Source organism: Lissotriton helveticus, chromosome 3_1, assembly GCF_964261635.1.
Source record: "Lissotriton helveticus chromosome 3_1, aLisHel1.1, whole genome shotgun sequence".
Lineage (NCBI taxonomy): Eukaryota > Metazoa > Chordata > Amphibia > Caudata > Salamandridae > Lissotriton > Lissotriton helveticus.
The window spans coordinates 1,100,514,193-1,100,537,825 of NC_136061.1; the positions used below are offsets into that span (position 1 = coordinate 1,100,514,193).

Genomic DNA, 23,633 nt, shown 5'->3' on the forward strand with positions numbered 1-23,633 from the left:
GCGGCCCTCGGCCACAAACCACACTGTAATTTTGGCCCCGACAAAGTTTGTGAGTACCCATGATATAGACCTTCTGTTTAGGATCTGGTCTAAACAGTTCTTCTTCCTCTACATCCTTCTTTGGCGTCAGTTTTTTCGGTGCCAATAGAGGTTTTTTTTGTGTCTTTTGCTTTAGGAGGCGTTACAGTGTTCTGTGGCAAATTTTTCGGTGTCGAAGGTGGTTTTGGTTTAGTAGGCTTGTCTGAGGGTTTAGGGGACTCTGAATCAGGCCTTGCAGTCTTCGGTACTGAGTTCTTGGATTGGAAGCAGGTCTCATTGCCTTTGAGGCGTCTGACGCTTGGTTTTCCATCTTTATTCTTGGAACCGTATGGTTTCGGAGCCGGAGCTTCTTTCGGATCCAGTACAATTTTTGGCTTCGGTACCAATGAGTCTTTAGGCGTGGGTGTCTAAGGATCTTTGTCTTTTGGTACCGAAGGGTGTTTTGGCTTTGGTGTCGAAGAATCCTTCGGTGTCGAAAGATGTTTGTGCTTTGGTGCCGATGGAAGAGGTGGAATTGGCATGTGTGGTTTGCTCGGTGCCGAGGCACCGGAAGGCGTCGCAGTTTTCCTCGGAGCCGAGCCCGAAGGCGGGGCGATTGAGGGAATATTTCGGTCTCGACTGGGCCCCTTGGGCGGAGTGCTGACCGTTGCCTTTGGCTTGGGCAGTGTCTGTGGTGCAGGGGTAAGAGTACTCATGGGTTGACGAGATGGAATCGAGTCATCCGAGTCCTCTGCCTCTGATACGATCTGGAGGTCAGGCGAATCTTCTTCTGGGAAGAGTGGAACCTAGTCATCGAAGATGTCCTCCGGTGCGGGCGCCGATCTCCTCATCTTGTGGCGACACGCCCTCTGATCCCGAACGGCCTTTTACGATCGGAAGGATGCACAAGCTGTGCAGGTCGACTCGTCGTGATCTGGCGATAGACAGGTTGCAGACCTCGTGATGATCGCTATGAGGAAATTTTGCTCGACATACCGGGTATCTCTTGAACGGAGTCCTGTCCATGAGGTGTAGGCCGCACGGCACCTATAGGCGCAACGGCCCGCGTCGATGCACCGGATGTCGATATTGTTTGTATAAAGTTTTTATGCTTCGAAGTTGCTGGAAAAGTTTTTCTAGCCGGAGCGGAGAACTTTCATCCGAACCCAGTGGCAGAAAAAAACAATCTGAGGATGGAGTCTACGACCATGCGCAGTATTGTCCAAGGGAGGAGTCACCTATCTCGTGACTAGAAAGACTTCTTCCAAGAAGACAACAACCTGCAATCATCCGACCCCAACACCAGGTGGCGATCTAATGCTAAGTGTACACTCTGCAGCTCATATGCCTCGAACAGAGTGTTCATGGAACCTGCACCAAGGTGGAGATATTGGAGTGTTCACAAATAATAATATCACTTCATCACATACATTTCACACATCAGATTAAATATAGTTAAAATGTTTAAGAAATCTTTACCAGAATTTATTTTTGCTTGCAACCATTTCTTCATGCAATCCTGATGTACATACTGGAGGCTTCCAGCACATTTGCATGGCTCTATTAAAGGGTTACTTGATGTTGAAGCTCCCATTTGACAAATTCTACAGATATCACCTTCCTCCTCTTCAGAGTCTTCCATAAGAAGGCTGTAAGCAAAGCATTAAAACTACAATAGTTACAAATCCAACAAAACAGCCTTAAAAGTTTGTTTTTACTTTTAATTAAGAGGAAATGGTACAGAAAGCAACAAGGAGGGAGAAGAAAAGATTAAATTAAACATTTACAATTTGCATATTCTGTACATCAATGTGCACCTATAATCAGTAGTAGAATACATCAAAACCTGTTATCCATAGATTATAGCAGCGGTTTGTCTTGAGTTGTGGGAGAGATTTGAGTCTTGGTGTAGGTAAACAAGCCTGTATGCAAGATGTACACAATCTACAAGCGTGTCTAACATTCTGTATAAGGTTGGGGCGGGGACATGTGATACTTCATTAGAGGTGTAGAAAGCTTATATAGTGTTTGGAGATTTTAGACTATAATGTACCTATTGACCTAGAGGAGAGTTGGCAAATGTCCTTCTAGGGCAGAGTGTTGCGAATAAAGCGATCCAGCGTTTTCCAGATGTGCAGAGAGGTTGCCAGGTAATCTTTATTATTACATTGGGTTAAATGTGTACTCCCTAGCTAGGTCACCCAGGCCCACCAGGTGTGGTAAGATACATGGTTACTAGATTTCCAATTGATCAACATTAACTGAATACCAATGGTAAGTAAAAGGTTAAGGAGAGAAATATCTGTCAAGGAGGTCAAATGGGGAATCTGCCAATTAAGTTCCTAGTAGGAGCATCAGAAAGGAAGCTGGCTCTGTATGTACTATACCAAAGTAAGATAGTGTGCACAGAGTCCAGGGGATCCCCAAAGGCTTACAGAGATAAAAGCAGATAATACCTTACTCTCTATTTGTGGTAGTGTGGGCAAGCAGTAAGCCTTTATCAGAGGGTAAGGTTAGGCTTTTATTGTACACACGGGCAAGAAACAATTTCAAACACTCAAAAGACTGAACTCCGACAGATTCTTTTGAATAAAAATATTTTTGTAGTATTCTATTTTAGAACCTAGTGAGACTTGTTGCAGGTAAGTAAAAATAGTACTATTCTGATGATACAGTTTAATGCAGTTGAATGTAGATACAAGGAGGTCAAATGTTCAGAAACAGTTTAAATTACTTTCAGATAATTTGTGATTACTTTTCAGATTGTTTTTTCTACCCAGTGTGATATGCCTAGATCTCACACTGGGAAATTTCCTAAATAAAAAGGTAAGAAAGTCGGTTTTTGTAAACATACAGTTTAAGTTCTGAAGTACAATTTCCAACTCCACACTTAAGAACTTTTTTCAGCAAAAAGCAGTCAATGCAATCCTATGGCAGGAAATTAAGTAATCGGCTTAAAGGTAAGTACTTGGTTGTGGCAGTTGGGTTTCTGGGGTTAGAACCAGGGTTCAACCAGGGTCAAGAATGCACTCACAAAACACCCTGAGAGGCACTAGGGATTGCTGGGTGTAGATTGCTGAGGCCCAATGTTATCCAATGGGGGACCGGGGGCATCCGCTTGGTGGCTGCTGACAGGCACATCACTTTGATGTGGGAGAAAAGCTCCTTGGGTTTAGCTCAGGCAAAGGGGTCTCCAAGTTAGCACACAAAGGGCACCCACAGCGGCACAGGGGCAGCCGGTGCAGAATGCTGGTTCGGCGTTGGGTGCCTGGTTTTCAATGGGAGTTGCCGATTTTGGCTGCAGGCTTGGTCCAGGAAGTCTTCCGGGAGGAACCAACAGCTGGGCAGGGAAGTTGGAGGGCTCGGGACGTAGGTGCACCTCAGGTCCTCTTCTCCAAGGCACAGGGCAGCTGGATGCATGGGTGCCTTTTGAGATCGGATTTCACCTTATCGGGTCACCCGCTGTTGGGGGGTCTCCATGCAGAGGCTGCAGGCGATGTCGCGGAGTCCTGGAGTGGTCAACCCACGGTGGACTCGGACTCTTGAGTGCTGGGGAACTACCTGGGACCGGTGGGCGGTAGGTGTCGGGTTACCTTGTCTTCGGAAGGCTCGGAGTGTCTTTGAAGATTCTTTTGAACAGGGCTGCTGTTAACAGGAGATCCGGTCTTTGTTGAAGGCAATCAGTCTTCCCAGGGGTCTGGAGGTGGCTGGCTGTACTATAAGTTGACTCCGCACAGGATCTCTGGAAACTGCACAGGGGCCAGTAGGGATGGGACAAAGTCAGTTCTCTGCAGTCTCCTCTGCTGGGAGACTTCTTTTGTCCTTAGTCTTTGTAGGTTGTGGGAATCTGCCTTCTTGGTTCAGGGTTGCCCCCTAAATACTATATCTAGTGGGTGTTTGAGGGGTTTCTAGGTAACTAGCCAATGGGCTACACCCTTGGTGGGCACAATGCCTAACACGGATTGGAGAGTGCCTGCCATCTGCAAGATGGCGGGCACTAAAGAGTGGGCTTCACCTCGCCTGCCCCCTCGCGTTACAAAGGCGGCAAGGCCTTTGAAGCTCCCCTACCACAGATGACTCTTCCGGACCTAGGGGAGGTGTGACCATCTCCGCCCAGGAAAGGCTTTGTTTCTGGGCCCAAGGAGCCAAGGCTCCCAACCCAGGGGTCCAGAAACATGTCTTGTGGTGGCAGGCTGGTGTTTACTAGTCAGGGAAGCCACTAGAGGCCCGTCGTTTTTCAAGGGGCATCTCTAAGATGCCCTCCGAGTGCATGGTATAATAAATCCCACACTGGCATCAGCATGAGTTTATTATGCTGAAAAGTGTGCTACCAAACTTCTCAGAATTTAGTTAAACCATTATGGAGCTGTGGAGTTCATAATGACAAACTCCCAGACCTTATACTCTTTATAGCTTTACTGAACTTACAATGTCTAAGAAAAGACTTAAGACACTGTAGGGGTACAGTACTCGTGCAACAGTACCACTTGGGTGTCTTACCTATACCATAGGCAGTAGGCTGCAAGGGGTGGGTGTGTGTGTTAAGGTACAGGACTTCTAAGGGTAGCACAATATGTGCTCCAGCCCTTAGACGCCTTCCCTCGTCACAGTGCCCTTGGTACCCATAGTACCTTTTACAAGGGACTTGCATGTGGCCAGAGAGGTGCCAATTGGGGGTACAAAGGTACAGTTTTAGGAAACACATGCCCTAGGAACATGATTGGCAGGGACCCAGGGCACAAAGTCAAAGAGCATTAGAAAAGTGGCATGGGGGGATGTGGGGGGAGGGGGTTTACTGCAACAGAAACCCACTTTCCTACAGAAGCAGAATAGCTATATTGAAAATTCTCTGTAACAAAGGCATGAGAAGAACATATGCTCTTCGTCACCAAGTCGCATCCCCAGCATATATTGGCATCCTTCCATTTTAATCAAAACAGTTTTGCTGTGGTCGAAGCATTGTGCTGCAAAAAAATAACTCTGGTCTGGGCTAGGAATGGTATTAGTTTGTGTTGAGTAAGTGATCCCACCTTAGCCCAGGTGCTTTACTCCAGGGGTGCAAGGTTTTTGGTTGTAAAGTAGGAAGTCCACTTTTGTACTGGGGTAGTGGAATGGGTTTGAGTGTATTATAGTTTTTTGAGACCACATGACCACCTAGTAGGCAAGTTTCTGTATTGGGGGTGAGCTGAGAAGGGGCAGAGCATTGCAGAAATATCAGTTGTCCTTTTGCCCGAAGCCTGTGCAGCTCCTCCATTCTTTTGCCCAATTTCCACTGCTTCCGATCTGTTGCCCGGCATACATCCGACCTGATAGAGAATGTGTAATTGCCTAGAACGGGCCATTTCTAAGGTTGGCAGTCAGTATCACATTCTTAACAGAGTATGAGCGAAAATTCACAAGGATCTTTCTTGGCTTCTGACTTTGATAAGGTTTTCAGATTAGAACTTTTTATTGGCTTTTTTGGTGTGTACAATTCCGATTGCCTATATCCACTGGTCAGTGAGGTAGCAGTATTTAGGAGGGAAAAATGAAGCGGCGGTAAAGGTACAGTGGAAGGGAGTTGTGATAAGCATAATCAGACAATCAACAAACAATAACTAACAGTACACGCTCATTTCTCGTCAATAGGTGGTCACTTTTCCTCCTTTCCAGAATCGGCCACGGAACTAGCGGGTGTGATCTGCAATTAAATTGTGTACTCAAGTTCCTGATAAACTCCAGAGAGGTGTTTCATACATGTTCCCCATCTTTTCTTGAACTTGGGATAAAATCAGTGCCCCATTTTGATAACAGGACTTGCTTTGCCGCGCACAGCGCTAAGGTGGTAGCATTTCCTTTGTTAGAGTGTAATGGGTAGGTTTGTGTATTGGGCAGCCCTAGCAGGACATAACTGGGGAAACCAGGTATTTCAGTGTTGAACATCTGATCGATATCCACCAGGTCTTCCTTCAAATATTTGTGTAGTTTTGGGCAATACCTTAACAGGTGGGTGAGTCTACTGGATTAGGCGCAATGCCGCCAGCATGTGTCCCCTCTCCCTTTTTGCCAGTCGCGCTGGGGTGTAATACCAGTAGTGGGTGAGCTTCAAAAGAAGCTCCTTGCCCGATGCGCTGGTGGCAGATGTACGTGCGCAGTGTAAAATGTTACCCACTCCTCGTCAGTGAAGCTCTGCTTACATTCCTGCTCCCACCGCTTCCTAGCCGGTGTTTGCAGCGGGGTGATCTGAGTGTTTGAAAAAGTGTATATGTCGGATAGAATACGGCAGTCTTCTTTTCTGGACAAAAGCTAGCGCTCGAACAGCGTCAGCTTCCTACTGGCATGCTGCCTGATTTCGGGGAGTCACCCAGTGGCGAACTGCCAGATAGCGCCAATATTCTGAATGCGGGAGCCCAAAGTCTTGCTGGACTGCTTTAAAGTCTAACAGACCCCTCACATCGTACAAGTCTCCGATTCACTTACAATTGGCCTCCTGCCAGTGTTTAAAGGCTTTCTCCTGCGTGGCCTGTGGAAAATCTGGATTTCTTATGATTGGTGCGAGTGGGGAAATCTGCGTGGAGAGTTGTTTGAAAGAGCATACCTTATCCGAAACCCCATAGTAGCCCCGACTACAGACGAAATGTCAATACTTGGTGGGCGGTGTTTGCGCGGGAGCCATGGAATTTTCCAAATGTGGATACCAGCCACCGTCTGGTTTAGGAAGCACCAGTGCTTATCAGTCAATGGACGGTACCATTCTACCATATAGCGCAATTGCGCGGCCGATCGTATCTTGCTAGGTTCGGTATGCCTAACCCCCCATCCCACCCCACCCTCCCCTCCCCAAAACCCCCTTTGGCTATGGGAAGATAAGTCCGCTCTCTCACCATACTGGCCCACTTACCACCCCAGATGAAGGACTCAAGAGCAGCTTGTAACTTTTTAAGAATGGGCACGGGGGCTTCAACGGCATCAACTGCATGAGGTAGAGAATTTTTTACAACAAGGTCATCTTGAACACTGATATCTCACCACCTTAAAACCCTAGACCTCACCAAATGCTGCAAGTTTTTCAGTAGCGGGGGCAGTGAGTGACGTGGATTTGTGAGGGCCAGCAACACATTGGCATACAAGGCTATTTTATTAGATTGGCCTCCCATCTAGACCCCCTTCTATCTGTGGGTGGTGCCGGATACGGTCCACCAGTGGCTCCATGTAGAGCGTTAACAGTAGCAGTGAGAGTGGGCAACCCTGACTGCTTCCCCTAGAAATGGGAAAAGTGGTGACTGAGTGTGCACCATGACCATTGTTTTTGGCTCTGCATAACCGCCCAGATCCCCCACTGGAACCTCGGACCTAGGCCCACTAACTCTAGCACAGTGCGCAGAAACGGCCAATGGACGCGATCAAAGGCCTTTTCGGCATCAGTCGACAGGAACAAGGTTGGCTTTTGTGAGCGCTGTATTTTGTCCAGTAGGTGGAAAAGCCGTTTAGTGTCATCCCCACATGTGCAGCCCAGAATAAAGCTTGACTATTCTGGCTCAATCAGCCCAGGTATTAAACTACCCAATCTGCACTCTAGGATCCCTGTGAATATCTTTGTATCAACATTTAAACAAAGAGATGAGACGGTAGGACGCACAGTGTTGAGGGTCTTTCCCGGGCTTTGGCAATACAGGTATCGCAGTTCACACTGATTACGGACGCTTTCCTGTCTCGTTAAATGGGTTAAACAGCTTGGCAATCACTCTGGACAGCAGTGAAGCAAACTGCTTGTAAAAGGCTGCTGTAAATCTGTCCTGTCCCAGCACCTCATCCAGTTTGAGCCTCCCTATGGCGTCCATCACCTCCTGCTCAGTTATGTCTTTCTCCAGGGGCATTGCATGGGGGTCCTGCAGCATTGTTATAGGGGCCTGCGCTATGTAGTGTGTGCAATCTTTCGGGGATTGCTTATCCACCCCGTACAGATGAACATAAAAACGACCAAATTCGGCTATATCCTCATCCCTAGTGATTTACTGGTGGCCCCCATTTAGGAGGCCCTGCACGCGCCTAGAGTGCACCTGCGCCCGCAACCTGTGCGTCAGCAACTTTCCAGCTTTCTGCCCACCTGCAATGGATTTTTGCCGCATTCGCAGTAGCGCATACTCTGCTGCGTCTGGGTCCACTGCTCTAAGTAGTTTGCGCACTACAGTCATTTGACGTCTTGCTTTACGGAAGCCTATGCGTTGATGCGTCTCTTCCAATTCTTTCACAGTGCCTTCTAGGCTAGTCTTCAACACTCGTTCCTGATTTAGTTTAGCTACTATCGAAATATATGTGCCCCTAATGACTGCCTTCAAAGCCTCCCAGATCGCAGCTATTGTTGAGTGCGGAGTGTCTAACTGAGATAATCTATTATGGCTATCCCCCAACTCTGACGCAGTAGAAGATAGCAATTTAGGGTTAAGATACCATGATTTGCAGCACCGGAGTGTAGTCGGGAGGTGCAAGTCTAGCTGTATGGGAGCATGGACGGAGGGGGATGCTACTTCAATGGTTATTCTAGGGTTCAATGAAGCAATTTAGGGTTAAGATACCATGATTTGCAGCACCGGAGTGTAGTCGGGAGGTGCAAGTCTAGCTGTATGGGAGCATGGACGGAGGGGGATGCTACTTCAATGGTTATTCTAGGGTTCAATGAAGCCGAAGTGAGAAAATAGTCGATTCTGGCGTAGTATTGGTGAGCAGCCGAGAAGAAAGTAGGACCGGATAGTGGGGTTAAGAGATCGCCATATGTCTGTCAGACCGGCCTCTAAGCCAGCGTGTCCTCTGTGGGGTGTACATCTGTGTTCCCTGGTCGTGGGGGTTAGTTGGGGGGGAATGGGGGGGGGGGGGTTCTGTCGAGTGACGCATCCATTACCAGGTTAAAGTCACACCCTATTACGAGGTTGTAGTCAGGTGATGTGAGGACGCCGCCAATAGCCTGATGTATGAAGGGCTCCTGGGTGCTAGTTAGGAGCATAGCTGGAGGCTACTGTGAATGTGTGGTCTGAAAGGGACATACGTAGGGACAACAGTCGTCCCACAATCTCAGATTGTGTGCCTAAGACTTTCCATGAAAATGTGTGGCCACTAGCATTGCGACCCCTGCTTTTTTACGCTGGACCGGAGGACCGGAAAACCAGAATTGGCAGTCGAACCATCTGAAGCGCATTCTAGTTCAGTCTTGTTTCAGGAGATGAGTCTCTTGTAGGAGACATGTATCGCACTGGGTTGCCCTGAGCGGAGTTATAAAAGCCATTCTTTTGGTCAGAGAATTTAGGCCTCTCACATTCAAGCTATCTATGCGTATCATGTCCATAGAAATGTGACGTTGCTCTCTGGGTCCTGCGCGCGGCCACCTGTAGTCCTATCTCCCCCCCCTACCATAGTGTGACATTGTTTGAGTGCTAAGTATGTGTACAAGTAACTAGCATAGGAATGTTAACAATTAAGAAAACCAAAACACAGACTGCTGTAAAACTTGCAGTTCTGTAGTGAGGGTCCATGTCGTAGGTCATCAGCAAACCAATGAGGAGCAAGAAAATCTGCAGCAAGGGAGGAGCCAAGATGGCGATCGGGATGGCTGCATAACCGCTTGGCTCCGTGAGCCCTCCCGCCCTGCACATATATCCTGGCGATAAACCTGAGCAGTTTTTGCTAATCTGAGTAGGTGAAGGGAAGCGTTCACTTACCATCTGCTTTTGAGGCTCCACCGTGCAGTAGACCCGATGAACTGTCTCCGTCTCTTTGGCAGCCTACGAGGTGCTGCGGCCGGGATCTTGAGTGAGGGGAGTGTCCGGCCGTGATTGCAAAGCCAGCGGCCTCTGGTCGCGATGGGAAGCCGGTCGGAGAGAACCTGAGATATGCGAGCCGGAAGAGGTGATACCAACCCACCCCCAATAGTGGGTTGCCCTGCGGGAGGTGCGACATAGCCGGGACGGAGAGAGTCCATGACGCCCAATTCCCCTTCGGTGTGATACCCGGTTATGTTAACAGCCCTCCCTGGGAACCGGTGGGTGACTCCCGGGCAGCGGAGAGCTTGTTTAGCCTTTCGGTGACTCTCCTTTCTGCTGCCTGCCCTGACTATTGAGATCCCGCTGTGAATCCTGCTGATCCCGGGGGTCGGGCCCGCTCCTGAGGTGCGGTGGAGGGGAAAGAGAACGTGACAGCTGAAATGGCGGATGATGTTTTCCCGTGCACCCCTCACCCGGGCAGAGAATCCGGTGCACAAGAGAACCCCGGGGTCTGGCTATGTGAGAAACCGCCCACGCCCAAACATATACTGGCTGCACTAACAACCCTGCAGACAGCCCTGATCCAGGAGGCCCGAGATTTGGGACAAAGGATGGCCGCCATTGTTGTACCGCCATCTTGTAACGGCACGGATCGCTCTCAAGGAGGCGCCACTGTGTCTGCCTCTGCTTCATTGACGTATTCCCCGGATGAGTCTACATTCTTAGAGACGTGGATGGATTTGGTTGATGAGCCTACTGTGGATGCATCTGTGGCGCATGTGATTGTCTCACCGGGGCCTTTCTCTGATCGGCAAGTGGAGGAACAGCATGGATACACGGCTTGGGCGGCCCAGTCGGGGTTTTGGCGCTTCCCGCTTCGTGTGTTTCCCTTTCCGTGTCTGGCAGGACGGTGTTCGGACTCGAGACTGTTGGCGGTGTTGACATTGTTCCACTCAGACTTCCGCCATGCATCATCGGCGAAATTTCGGTGGCTGGGGTCCTATGGAGCGGCGACATTGCCTGATCCCTCGGTGTAATCGGACCCTTTGTGTACCGTTTGAGGGATGGTTCAACGTTGGTACTATTGACAAACGTGGCCAGGGGTGAATTCGATTGGAACATGGAGGGACTCATGGCTGGTTGATGGTGATTTGAGGGGCGCTTAGCAGGGCTGTCATTGATTGCGTTCTACGTGATTGCTGCTACCTGTACTTCTTTTACCATTACTGTTTCTACGTTTTTTGCATGCGGAGGTGGGAGGGGCCGGATGACCGGATTGAGGGCCCTTCTCCTGTATTTTTTCTTTTTCTCTTTTTCTTCTCTGTATTTCGGGTCTCTTATTTAGGGCGACAGGCATGCTGCTGGGGGGGGGGGGGGGGGGGGGGGTAGGCCGTAGCCTTTTGCAGGGGTTGGGGGATGGGTTCGTTATTTTGTTCTATCTTGTTTCTATGGCCCTTTGCCCTTTTCCTTTTTCGATGTCGTCGTCTTCCATGTCTCCCATATTGTGTTTCGCCTCGGGGGTGGGGCTAGTTCGCCATGCTTGCTTGGTGTCTATTGCATCTATCCTGATTCATATACCCCCTCCCCCATCCTTTTAGTCTATGTACATCACTGGCGTAAAATCCTTGCTTTAGTTAGCTGTATTAGGGATGTGTGTGATTATGCGACATTGATTCTTATTTTATTTTCCGTTATTACAAAATGAACCGTCTCAGATTCTTATTATCGCATGGTACTTTCATTGTATGGTATATCCTGGATGCTACTCAGCTCTTGACCTCCGGACCGCTGTGTGTTTTTCTAATACATTACTTTTTAATCGATTTGAATAGCGGCCGGCCGGACTGGTTGTAGGCCCATGTTTGTATCTCCGTATCATGACAATAAAGGTTCTTTAAAAAAATAAAAAATAAAATAAAGTCTGCAGCTCCTGCTGCTAACAGTGGCTAAGGTGGGTAAATGCCCCAGGGTGAGCAGGCCCACCTCCGTTACAGGACTCTATTGACACATGAAGCTTCATCAATCCGTTTCTCTCTTGGGGGACTGTTGTTGCACCGTGAGCTGTTGTAGGAGGGCCAAACATTCTTCGATACTTTCAGTTTTTGTTGGCTTACATATTTGTTGCTTCCATCGATTTCTTGCAATGCGAAGACTAAACGAGATGGATGGCTCCATTTATACCGCACTGCTTTGTCCCTCAGAAATTTCATCACCGGCTTAATTTCCCGACGCCTCTGGAGCATGACATTTGACAAGCCCGATATAAGTGGATTTTACGTCCCTCAAAGAGCACATGGGGTTGGTCTCACCACCAACCCGATTGCTTCCTTTTGCTTATAAGTGTGTAAGCACTCTAGTATATCATGAACGGTGCCTGGAGAGGTTGATGGGCGTCCCGCTCTGTGGGTGCAGTCCAGCAGGATGTCTCTCCCAGCGGTACTATGTGACAGAATAAGAGCAACACGCAGTCTTTCAAACATCCCGTGTCCGCTTGCAATGGCACACCTTTGATACGGATGTTGGATCTGCGAGGTCTACTTTCAAGATCGTGGAGGTTAGCATTGTGGTCTCTGAGCTACATTAGGACTGCGGTATTCTTCTAGTTCCTCTTCTCTGGCATCCCCCGAGCGTTCTACGGAATCCACCCTCTGTTCCAGCTTCCCAATGTCGTGGCGCAGACGTTTGAGCTCCCTACGGAGAGCCGCCATGTCATCTCGCAGCGTACCAAAGAGGGCTTCCATGAACCCCGCGTGTAATTAGGGTTTCCTCGTTCACTTAGTGCTTCATCGCCACAACAGCTTCTGTCATGTCCGGGGAGTTTAAGGCAACACCAGCCTTCTTGGTGATGCCCTTGGTAGGAGGTCTTCGATGCTTGCAGTGTCCCTCTTACACCTAGGGGTAGTCATTATGGCGTCCTGTACCCAAGCTCTGCGTACTCTGCGCCTTGTAGGGAGGGGCCACCCTATTTCACCAGCTGGCCTCACCCCTGCGGGTCGTAGTGGCACTGTCCGCTCTGATTCTGCAATGGGGCCAGGACCCCCGCTCTACACCATCTCTTGGACACCTGCCAGAGTGTTCCCCGGCAGCTCCTCGCTCACTCTCTCATTGTGGTGCATTCCCAGCGACCGCTATGTCTTGAGGCAGCCAAAGTTGAGGGGCCCTGTCCTGTGCCCTGTGCGCTTCCAGTGCAATAGGGAACTATGGTGTTAAAGTCAGAGTAATCAGCTTGCCTATGTTGCAGTCTGGCCCCCGCGTGGTCCCTTGAGTACTTTCTCCCTACTAGTAGGAGTATGTGGTCTAGTGGCGGTCCCCACCCCATTGCAGCAGTGGCCCCCCTACCGTCCCAGCATTCCTTTCTCCAGGCACAGCTCCTAGGTCTTGCGGGTCGCTGGAGACTTCCACCTTGTGTCGACAAGTTTTGGGTCTTTAGCATTGCCGTAGAGTAGGCGCGCTGCAGGCGGGGAGGTTGCCTTGCAGAGGGCCCCGGCGCTTGGTGTAGCTCTGGGGACAGCCCGTTCTCAGCCGCCTCCTTTGTCCACCGTCCACCACCTCTCCTCTCGTGCCCAGTATATTCGGAGGCCTCGTGTACTCCTATGTGGGGAAGGGGCAGGCCCAATGCGGGCCCCTCCGGGCAGGCTGGCACACTTCACCTCCACGGGGTGTGTCAGAACTCACACAACGTCCCACAGGTCACCCTTCTTTCTAATGTCAGGGGGGGGGGGCACTGCAAGAGAGGGAGCGGCGGAAACAAGGCCACTTTTCTTAGACGCCGTCCGAAATCAGCAACAAGGCCTCAATTAGTCTCCGTACAGCTCTGCTAAGATCAGGCGGGCGCCATTTACATTCACCCTCGGCTCCCGCTTTTCTCAGAAACCGCTGCGTGGTTGCAATTTGCACTGCAGGGCTTCAGGAATGACCCCAGATGACTCCAGACTTGTCCTGCTCCCGTGCTTGATCTGGGGCAGCCGCTCCCCCGGGAACCGCCACTCTTGTTCTTGGTGCGGTGGAGCCAAGTACTGAGTCTACTTTCCGAACGCCATCTTGGACACACACATCCCCCCCCCCCGCCTGAGATTAATATTGCTCCTGTGTTTCAAAACTGAATCTCTTGCAGCGTGATTATGAGTGCGATGATGTTAGTGCCCTCCTCAGTCTCAAAGATGTTTAAGAACCTCAAGCTATTCCTTCATGAATGGTTCTCGATCCTTTCCAGGTCATCTCTTAATCCTAGATTCTCTTTAGAAAGCATGCTCAAACCGGTGGCTTTTTTAGCAACATATTTTCTCATCAGGACGACCTCTTCCTCTAGTGCACCACTACTTCCAATTTTTGTGCTAACGCAGCCCAGGAAGCTTAAATATCGCCCTGGTTGGCCTCCGATATCTTAAACCTGTTTTTCCATCTCCTCTTTTAAATCTAGGAGGATGGAGACTAAAGTCTCCTCCGACCGCCCACCATTTAGACCCCTTGTCTCTGTCATCTGTTGATACCCCACAGCAGGAACGACCCTCCCACCTACTGACAACACATTGAATTTGTTCTGCGTAGGTACCTGGAAATTTCTGCTAAGGTGTTAGTCAGGCACGTTACCTGCTTCTACACTCCCAATGTCACTAGGCGGGGTATCTTTACCGGCTAACCAACGTAGTATTACCACTACCCATTCTGGGATTCTTCTGGGTCGCACTCTTCTCCCACAAGCTCTTCCATTTGCATTACTGGTTGGGCAAAACTTTGTTGATGGATTTGAGGGAGGGAGTCACCGTGACCTGAAGGGGCGAGATGCTTTTGCCCCTACCCCACGGACTCTTCCCTAACTGTTTTTACAGGCTTCCCACCAGACTTCTCACCCAGCTTCCAGATTATCTCCCAATCTCTGTACTCTATTAGGCGGCTGAACGACTGTGGGAGCAGCCTCTGGAAGGTTCTCACCGCCTTCGAAGCATCCTGTGCCGATTGCCACAGTGGCTGCGCGCTAGAGTGCAGGCTACCCTGCTCCACTGCAGCCCTTACCCAAACATGGAATTGTCCTAGTCGCCTCAGGACAAAACCCAGCCATTCCGGTCAACCTCCGCTGGGACAACATTCAGCACGGCGCGTCGTCCAGTTAAGTAACCTTTGGGTGAGTAGTCACTCGCCCGCAAACGCCCTCATCGAAGCCCGCAACTGAATAGCTCATGACCACAATGTTCCCTACCCCATTCTAAAGGCAACGAGTGCTGGGTAGACGAGGAAGAAACACAGTTGGAGGCCTACCAGAAGGTAGTGCAAGATCAGTTGGCTGAACAAAATAAGGCTAAAGATCAACAAAGGTTACGAGAAGTAGAGGAAAGGCGGTCATGCATGGAAAGGAACTACACAGGGAATGCTATGGCGCTGGCCCAGGAAGTCTACAAGCAAACCTTGGAAGTGTAGGCCCGGGCCCTGCGTAGTGTAGTTCCTACATTCCCAATAGGTTCTGCGCATTGGAATAATATATCCCATAGATTTGACGTAGGACTTAAGTCATTAGGTCTCTATCGAATATACTAAACTTAATAGTGAGTGTCAGGTCAGATGTCACTAGAAACGTCCTCGAATACACAAGGGATTAGTTTCTTACAACCGCATAAACATGACAACTTTGTTTCCCCAAGAATAAGAACATCTCTCAGAGTCGCAGAAACAATAGATAACTATTTTACTCAATCGTGCATGCTTAGTTTCAACAGAGTTGCAGAGAAATAGTGAGACTAGCGTTTCCAATAAAAGGTTTATTGAACAGTCTTCTTTCTCATGCAAGAGAGGTGAACTGCTACAATCGTTAGACAGAATGCAAAGTCTATTGCGTATAGCGAGAATAGTATTATAAAATAATACTGTAGTAGCATTGTATGGTTTCTAAGCCATATACAAATAGATACATAAATAACAGACTAAAATACTCAACTGGTGCTTCTAAAAAACACCTACCCCAATGTACCTAACCTAGTTCTAGTACGTGGGAAGAAGTATGGTCTTCAGCATAGGTTTAGTTTTTGCCAAGAATCTACCAAAGGTTTCTCTAGGTTCTAATCAGCTTCATACCTTTAGAAGGAGGTCTGGAATCTCTGTTTCGGTGACTATTTCCCAACACCCCGCAAGGGGAGTCAGAAACACTGGAGCTGGAGTCTCGGCAGGAGAGGGCAGCTTCCTGATCATTGTGTCAGCTGGAGAGTCGGCTTCCTTCGGCACTTGCAGTAGCGAGCAGCGCGGGCAAGTAGGTCGAACTGCTCCGAACCACCGTGCCTTGCTATAGCAAGTGAAGGTATTGAATATGCTACTTACCAGTATGCATCTGTTCTTGGCATGTAGGGCTGCTAACATTCATATCTTAGCATTAGATCGCCGCCTAGTGTTGGGCTCGGATGATTGCACATTGTTGTCCTGGAAGAGTCTTCGAAGTATCCTGAGATAGGTGGCTCCTCCCCTGGACTACAGTGCGCATGGGCATCGGCTCCATCCCCAGATTGTTTTTCGCCATTGTGGCAGAAGATGGAGTGAAAAGTGTAAAAGATGTCCATGCTAATGAATAAATACAATAGTATATCTGCAGCTGCGACAGGCACCGGGGAGGAGGGCGGGCGATATGAATGTTAGCAGCCCTACATGCCAAGAACAGATGCATACTGGTAAGTAGCATATTCAGTTCGAGGCATGTGGGCTGCTAAATTCATATCTTAGCATAGAATACATAGCAGTCCCTCCATCAGCGGCGGTTGCCCGTGCCAGCTGCAGAAACCTGAAAAAGTGTCTTGAGAACAGCCTGTCCTACAGCTGCTTGCTGCTTGGAATGCACATCAACACAGTAGTGTTTTGTGAAGGTATGTGGTGTGACCCACGTGGCTGCTCTGCAAATATCCTCTAAAGGAATGTTCCCTAGGAAAGCCATGGATGCCCCCAGTTTGCGTGTGGAGTGCGCTCTGGGGGGTATTGTTAAAGTGCGCTTGGCTTTTTGATAACATATCTGGATGCACTTAACAATCCACCTGGCTATCCCTGCTTTGGAAATTGGGTTGCCTTTGTGTTGGGGTGCGAAGGCAACAAAGAGTTGTTTTGTCTTTCTAAAGGGTTGTGTTCTGTCTATGTAGTACATCAACGCCCTCCGTACATCTAAGGTATGGAGCATTCTTTCCGCCACCGTTTGCGGGTTTTGAAAGAATGCTGGTAAGTCAATAGTTTGGTTTAGATGAAACTGTGACACCACCTTCGGAAGGAATTTGGGGTTAGTGCGTAGCACTACCCTATTTGAATGGATTTGAATGAATGGCTCTTGGATTGTGAGCGCCTGCAGCTCACTGACACGCCTCAGAGACGTAATAGCCACAAGGAAAGCTACTTTCCACGTAAGGAACTGGAGTTCACACGAGTGCAGGGGCTCAAATGGCGGTCCCATCAGTCTGGTGAGAACGACATTGAGGTTCCACACCGGAGCTGGCGGTGTTCTTGGGGGAATGACTCGTTTCAGACCTTCAAGGAAGGCTTTAATGGCAGGCACCCTGAAGACAGAGAGGTGCTGCCTGTTCTGGAGATAAGCCGCTATGGCGGATAGATGTATCCGAATGGAAGTGTACGCTAGATTGCACTTGTAAAGATGCAACAGATAGCAGATGATGTTGGGGATAGATGCATCTAGCGGGTCGATGTCATTGGCCGTACAGTAAATGACAAAACGCTTCCACTTTGCAGCATAGCATGCTCTAGTAGTTGGTTTCCTCGCCTCCTTGATGATGTGCATGCACTCCGGAGGTAGGTTAAGGTATCCAAACTCTAGGACTTCAGGAGCCAGATCGCCAGGTTGAGCTGTTGTGGATCTGGATGCTGAATGTCTCCATGGTTCTGCGTCAAAAGACTGGGCGTGAGGCGCAGTCTTTGATGCGGCACCACTGAGAGTTCGAGGAACGTGGTGTACCAAGCTTGGCGCGCCCACGTTGGAGCAACCAGGATGAGAGTCATCTCGTGCTGCCTTAGCTTTCTTGCGACCAGCGGTATTAGAGGGGCTGGCGGAAAAGCGTACGCAAATTTGCCTGACCAGTTCATCCATATCGCATTCCCCTGCGACAGTGGGTGAGGGAACCTGGCGGCAAAGAGTTGGCATTTTGCGTTCTCTGCTGTGGCAAACAGGTCTATCTCCGGATGACCCCACTGCTGGAAGTACGGGTGGAGAACAGACGGGTGTATCTCCCACTCGTGCATTTGATGGCTGTATCTGCTGAGCAGATCCGCCATCTGATTGTCCTTTCCTGGGAGGTGTTCTGCCATGAGGAAAATGTTCCTCTGAATGGCCCACTTCCACATGCTCTGAGCCAGATGAGACAGCTGTGGCGAGTGGGTGCCTCCCTGCTTTTGAATGTAGTACATCGCGGTCATGTTGTCCGTCCGGACTAGCACGACTTTGTTGCACAGATGTACAATGAAGGACTTGAGCGCCATGAAGATTGCCATCAGTTCCAGATAGTTGATGTGCATCTTCTGTTGCTGCGTCGTCCATAGTCCCTGCACTGTGTAAGTGAGCACATGAGCTCCCCAACCCTGGAGAGACGCGTCCGTTGTCAGGATAATCTGCGGCACAGGCTCTTGGAACAGTCGGCCCTTGCAAAGGTTGTGTGGAGTCCACCAATGCAGAGAGTCGTATGCCCGACTGGTAACCAACACTAGGTCTGTCAATTGCCCACGAGCCTGTGTCCACTGATTCGCTAAGCACTCCTGGAGCGGGCGCATGTGTAGCCGTGCGTGAGGGACTATGAAGATGCAGGAGGCCATCATGCCTATCAACTGCATGAACACTCTCGCTGGAAGCGAGTGTTGAGGCCTGAACCTTTGGATCAGAGCCTGCATGCTGTCTATCCTGACCTGGTTTGGCTGAGCCATGGCCGTCAGGGTATTGATCGTCGCGCCTAGAAACTGCCGGACATGCGCCGGCTGAAGATGCGATTTTGGGTAGTTCAGGGAGAAACCCAGATCGTGAAGAAGGTGAATTGTAGTCGACATGTCTGCGGCGCACTGTTGCTCCGACTTGGCTTGCACGAGCCAGTCGTCTAGGTAGGGGTAGACATGGATGTTCTGCCTCCTGAGGTGCGCCGCTACTGTCGCCAGACACTTTGTGAACACCCTCGGGGCTGTTGTGACTCCGAAGGGTAGGACTTTGAACTGGTAGTGCCTGCCTTGAATAGTGAACCTGAGGTATTTCCTGTGTGACGGGTGTAGTGGAATGTGGAAATAAGCATCCTTGAGGTCTAAGGTTGCTAAGAAGTCTCCTTGGTTTAGCAAGGGAAGAATCTGTTGCAGTGTAAGCATGTGGAAATGTTCCGATAGTATGTACAGGTTGAGGGGACGTAGATCGAGAATGGGCCTGAGAGAACCGTCCTACTTTGGAATAAGGAAGTACAGGGAATATACCCCTGTGCCTTCCTCCCCCACCGGCACGAGCTCGATTGCTCCCTTTTGCAGCATCACCACTACCTCCTGCTGCAATAAGAGCAAGTGATCTGCGGACATAGGCCGTTGCCTTGGCGGGATGTTGGGTGGAGTGGACTTTAACTCTAGGCAATAACCATACTGGATTAGTTGTCGCACCCACCTGTCTGTGGTGATGTTTCTCCAGACGGGCAGGAACCGCTGCAGTCTCCCCCCGACAGGTGTTAGGTGGTCGGGGGGCAGTGACAGAGAGTCACTGTTTGTTGGGAGTAGAGGCGCGGGAGCTGTTGTTTCCTCTGCCGCGACCTCTGTTGCTGTTATTCCTGTAACCTCCCTTGTTCTGTTAAGTGAACGAGGATTGTGCCCCACCTTTTGTGAACTGGGATTGTTGACCCAATTGTCCTCTGGTGACTCCACGTGCACCTGAGCGACGAAAATTGCCGCCACGAAACTGCTGTGACTGTAGGGCCCCCATAGACTTAGCAGTGTCTGTCTTTCTTTATTTTCTCTAGGGTGGTGTCAACATCCGGACCAAACAGACTATCAGGATTGACTGGCTGATTAAGAATTGTCGTCTGAATATCCGGTTTAAACCCTGAGATGCGGAGCCACGCTTGTCGTCTCAGCATAACGCTAGTGTTGATAGCCCTAGCAGCTGTGTCCGCAGCATCAAGTGCACACTTGATGGCTGCGTTTGAGATTAGCTTCCCTTCCTCGATAAGCATTTTTGTGCCCTCTTGGAACTGTGGAGGCAGGTGTTGTACGATCTGTTCTAGGGTGTCATAGTGCGCCCTATCATAACGCGCCAAGAGCGCCTGTGTATTGGCAATGCGCCAGAAGTTTGATGCCTGTGCAGCTACTCTTTTGCCCCCTGCCTCTAGCACTTTGGATTCCTTATCCGGGGGAGGAGCTTCACCCGTAGTCTGGGAGTTGGCACGTTTCCTGGCATTGGCGACCACAAGAGAGTCCAATGGCAATTGTCCCCGAATGTATGCGGGGTCCGCAGGTGCAGGTCTGTACTTTTTTTCAATGCGAGGGTTGACCACTCTCGCTCTCGTAGGCTCCTTAAATATGTCCCCAGCATGCTTGAGGACTCCTTTAAGCATAGGCAGTGTCTTTACTGTCCTTTCAGAGACCGAAAAAGTGTCGAAAAGGAAGTCTTCCTCCACAGGGTCGGCATGCATGTCCACATCGTGATTGGCTGCCGCCCTTTCGAGTAGGGCATGAAAACCTGCTGAATCCTCAGTCGGGGATGCCCGTGCATTAAAAGGCTGCGGGTCCTGCCCCGCACCTTGGGTGTTCTGGTCCCCAGTGTCATCATATGAATCCGGTTGCACATCAGGTTCATTGATTGGGAAATTGTACTGGTCGTCCTCATCATACCCCTCACCCTCAGAGTGGTCTGGGGAGGGAGTAGGGCTCCGTCTCGGAGGAGGCTGGATTGGTTCCGTGAGGCCTGAGGCGTCAAGGGGCACCCTTTTCTTCTTTAGTGGAATGACATAGGGGTCCACTGGCTCCGAAGTTATTTTCCTCTTATAGAGGGTCAGTTTGCCTGTGTCAGCGTCGATGAAATGCGCCGAATCGTCCTCGGATTCGAGCACCTGACGTGGAAGTGGGCCAGTCGGTGAAGAAACCACCTGTTTCGGTGCCGATTTGGTTGAAAATGCCTTGGGCGCCTCCTTCGGCGGCAAAATAAAGAGAAGTTTCCCAGACGGCTTCTCTGGAGTGTCTTTTCGCGGCTGCGTTGATGGTATCGGAGCCGACGGGGCAAAGGCCTTTTCCCTGATCCTTTTCAGTGAGTCGGCTATGGGGGACGGCACACTCACAGTTTGTGTCGGCGCCGACGAGGATGGTCTGATTTTCCCCTCGGATCCGACGTCCTTGTGGGCCTTGTGCGTCTTGGGCGCGGATCCCGTCTGTACCGCCTCCGATTCCTGCGTTCGGGGCACAGACTTCTTTCCGTGTGCCTGCGTAGCCTCCTTGGAGCCGACTTTGGCGGGTTTTGACGGCGTCGGAGCCGCTGTCCCGTGCCGACCATCTTTCTTGGAGGACCCCTCGTCTGGCGTCGGTTTCGATTTCGCAGCATCGGAATAGACGGACTTCCTCGACTTCTGCGGACCGGAGGTCGACGGAGTCGATGGGGTAGCAGGCGCCGTCGGTTTCACCGGCACGGCAGCCATCTTAGGGACACTCGAGTCCTTAACTTTCAGTTTCGATTTCGGGTCGGCCATTTTAGGTGTTGTCGATCCCGATGGTTTCGGTTTCGGTTTCGAAACAGTCTGCCCAGCAAGTAAGTCCGTGGCCGGGCCCGAAGGCGGGGCTGTGGCTTGCGGCAACGGGTCTTGGGTAAGGCCGACAGGCGATCCCGTGTCCCGGTCGGTATCCTCGTAACCTTCGGGGCAGAGCTCGTCCGCTGAGCTATCCGCCGCGGCCCCATAAATCTCATCGTCGTCTCCTACCTCGTCGACGTATTCAAGGCCTGGACCCGCGACTCCGTCGTCGTCTCCCGGATCCGCCTCGACCTCCGTCCCGGGTGGGGAGATTTGGAGATGATGACCCTGGTCCTCTTCGTCTTGGTCGCCGAAGATGTTCTCCGGATCCGGTGCCGCTTGTTTAGCTTCCATGCGCACCGCGCGCCGAAGCTTGAGAGTCTTCTTCGATCGGAACTGTGCACAGGCCTTGCACTTTCCGTCGTCGTGGTCAGGCGAAAGGCATTTGTTACACACGGGGTGTAGATCGATGTGTGGGTACTTGGACCCACAGAGCGGGCAGTACTTAAACGGGCTCCGCTCCATGTCCGAAAAGGCTTGCAGTCGTGTCGCGATGAGAAGGCCTCAAAGTTCCGAGAGCGAAGAAAACTCCGCTTATTCCGGCTCCAAGAGACGGAAGACTCGAGACCGTGCGCAGACAATACCGACGCAAGAAAATCGAGGCCTTTTGGCCGCTAAAAGTTAGTTTTACTTGGTTCCGACAGTAAGACGTCGAGACCACATCCGAACCCAATGGCGGAAAAAAACAATCTGGGGATGGAGCCGATGCCCATGCGCACTGTAGTCCAGGGGAGGAGCCACCTATCTCAGGATACTTCGAAGACTCTTCCAGGACAACAATGTGCAATCATCCGAGCCCAACACTAGGCGGCGATCTAATGCTAAGATATGAATTTAGCAGCCCACATGCCTCGAACATTTATACCTTGAAGGTGTTTAGGAATGCCATGTTTGGCGTAAAGTCGGGCATATGAACGTCATGAATGAACCCCTAAGGAATAGATGTTCATTGTAAAACTAATGGAGTTCTTGGAGGAATCAATATTCAAGCAAGGGGAAGTCCCCAACGGCTTAAGCTGGTTTTCCAAGAAATCGTTGTGACGTTTAGTGAACGGATGGAAGTAGCCATGCCTGTATTTGGGTAGCATGGGTTATGCCTAAATAAGGGCTTGATTTCTATTCCTATATAAGGGTATGAATCGGGGAAAATCCATTCGGAATCTAAAACGCCATACAATACTGTTGAGGAAAACAGTGTACAAGGTGGGTAACAAGGTGAGTAAACTGCTGGCCTGGAGAGCCAGCAGAGAGGAAGTCAGAGAGGTCCGGTAAATCAAGTGATGTTTCCCCTCATGTCGTGAAACCCCAAAGGAGAGTGGTGTCAAGACTCGCAATGGATAGAAGGTTTCTGCAATCCTGCAATCTGAAATGATACGAGACCTACATGACATCCCTCTTCAAAAATAGTCCCGCTACCCAATGTTCTCTATGTATTACTGAATATGCAATGCAAGCTTCCAAACCGTTTCCCTTGGAAGGCGGACGGGTAACCTAGTCTACTGCTCTGGGATGGCTGTTTCCAGTGCATGGGGTTATGAGGGAGGGCCGACTCTAGGACCTGCCTCCCAGGCCTTACATTTTGCTATTGGGCCTCCCAGCTTTACACAGTCATTGGCTGGGCATTCACAGACCAACATGAGTCATCCATGAAAGCAGACAGGCGAGGAATGACTGACAGTGTGGTTACCTTGGAGACCTCTAATGGCAGATAAGACAGAGGCCCCTCCTCAAAAGCCACAGTGGTCACTGTGGGGAAGAGAGCAATTAGGGCTGTGGGGGACAAATTAACACTTAAGACGGCCCTTCAAGACTCTGGAATCCTTCTAGAGGTCATGCGATTGCAGGGGTTCCACGACTGCAATGTTGGGAACCTCGGAGAAGGGAACTATGAGGCCCCCTAGGGTTTTTCCTTTGTGATCTCCAGACGCAGTACAAGATTTCCACCACGCAAAACCTTTAGTACCTCCAACTTCGCCATGCATGGAGCACAAGACTCAGCTTGAACATGCAGCGGATGAGTCCCACCTAGAATGCAAAATCCAGCTGTCCTCTCCACAAGCATGCAGTCTCCCAAGTATGTAGAACACTACTCAAATAGGCCGCCCCTTACTGCTTT

The 23,633-nt window shown here is 50.2% G+C and overlaps 1 protein-coding gene across 2 annotated transcripts in view; it reads right to left on the reverse strand.

The window, feature by feature from the left end:
* MARCHF7 (membrane associated ring-CH-type finger 7) overlaps nucleotides 1–23,633 on the reverse strand; it is a 263,235-nt gene that overhangs the window by 115,219 nt on the left and 124,383 nt on the right. For both annotated transcript variants that reach the window (XM_078681680.1, XM_078681681.1), the window contains exon 7: nucleotides 1,498–1,667. In XM_078681680.1, coding sequence (XP_078537806.1) covers nucleotides 1,498–1,667 — 170 coding nt within the window. The remainder of the gene's footprint in view (nucleotides 1–1,497; nucleotides 1,668–23,633) is intronic.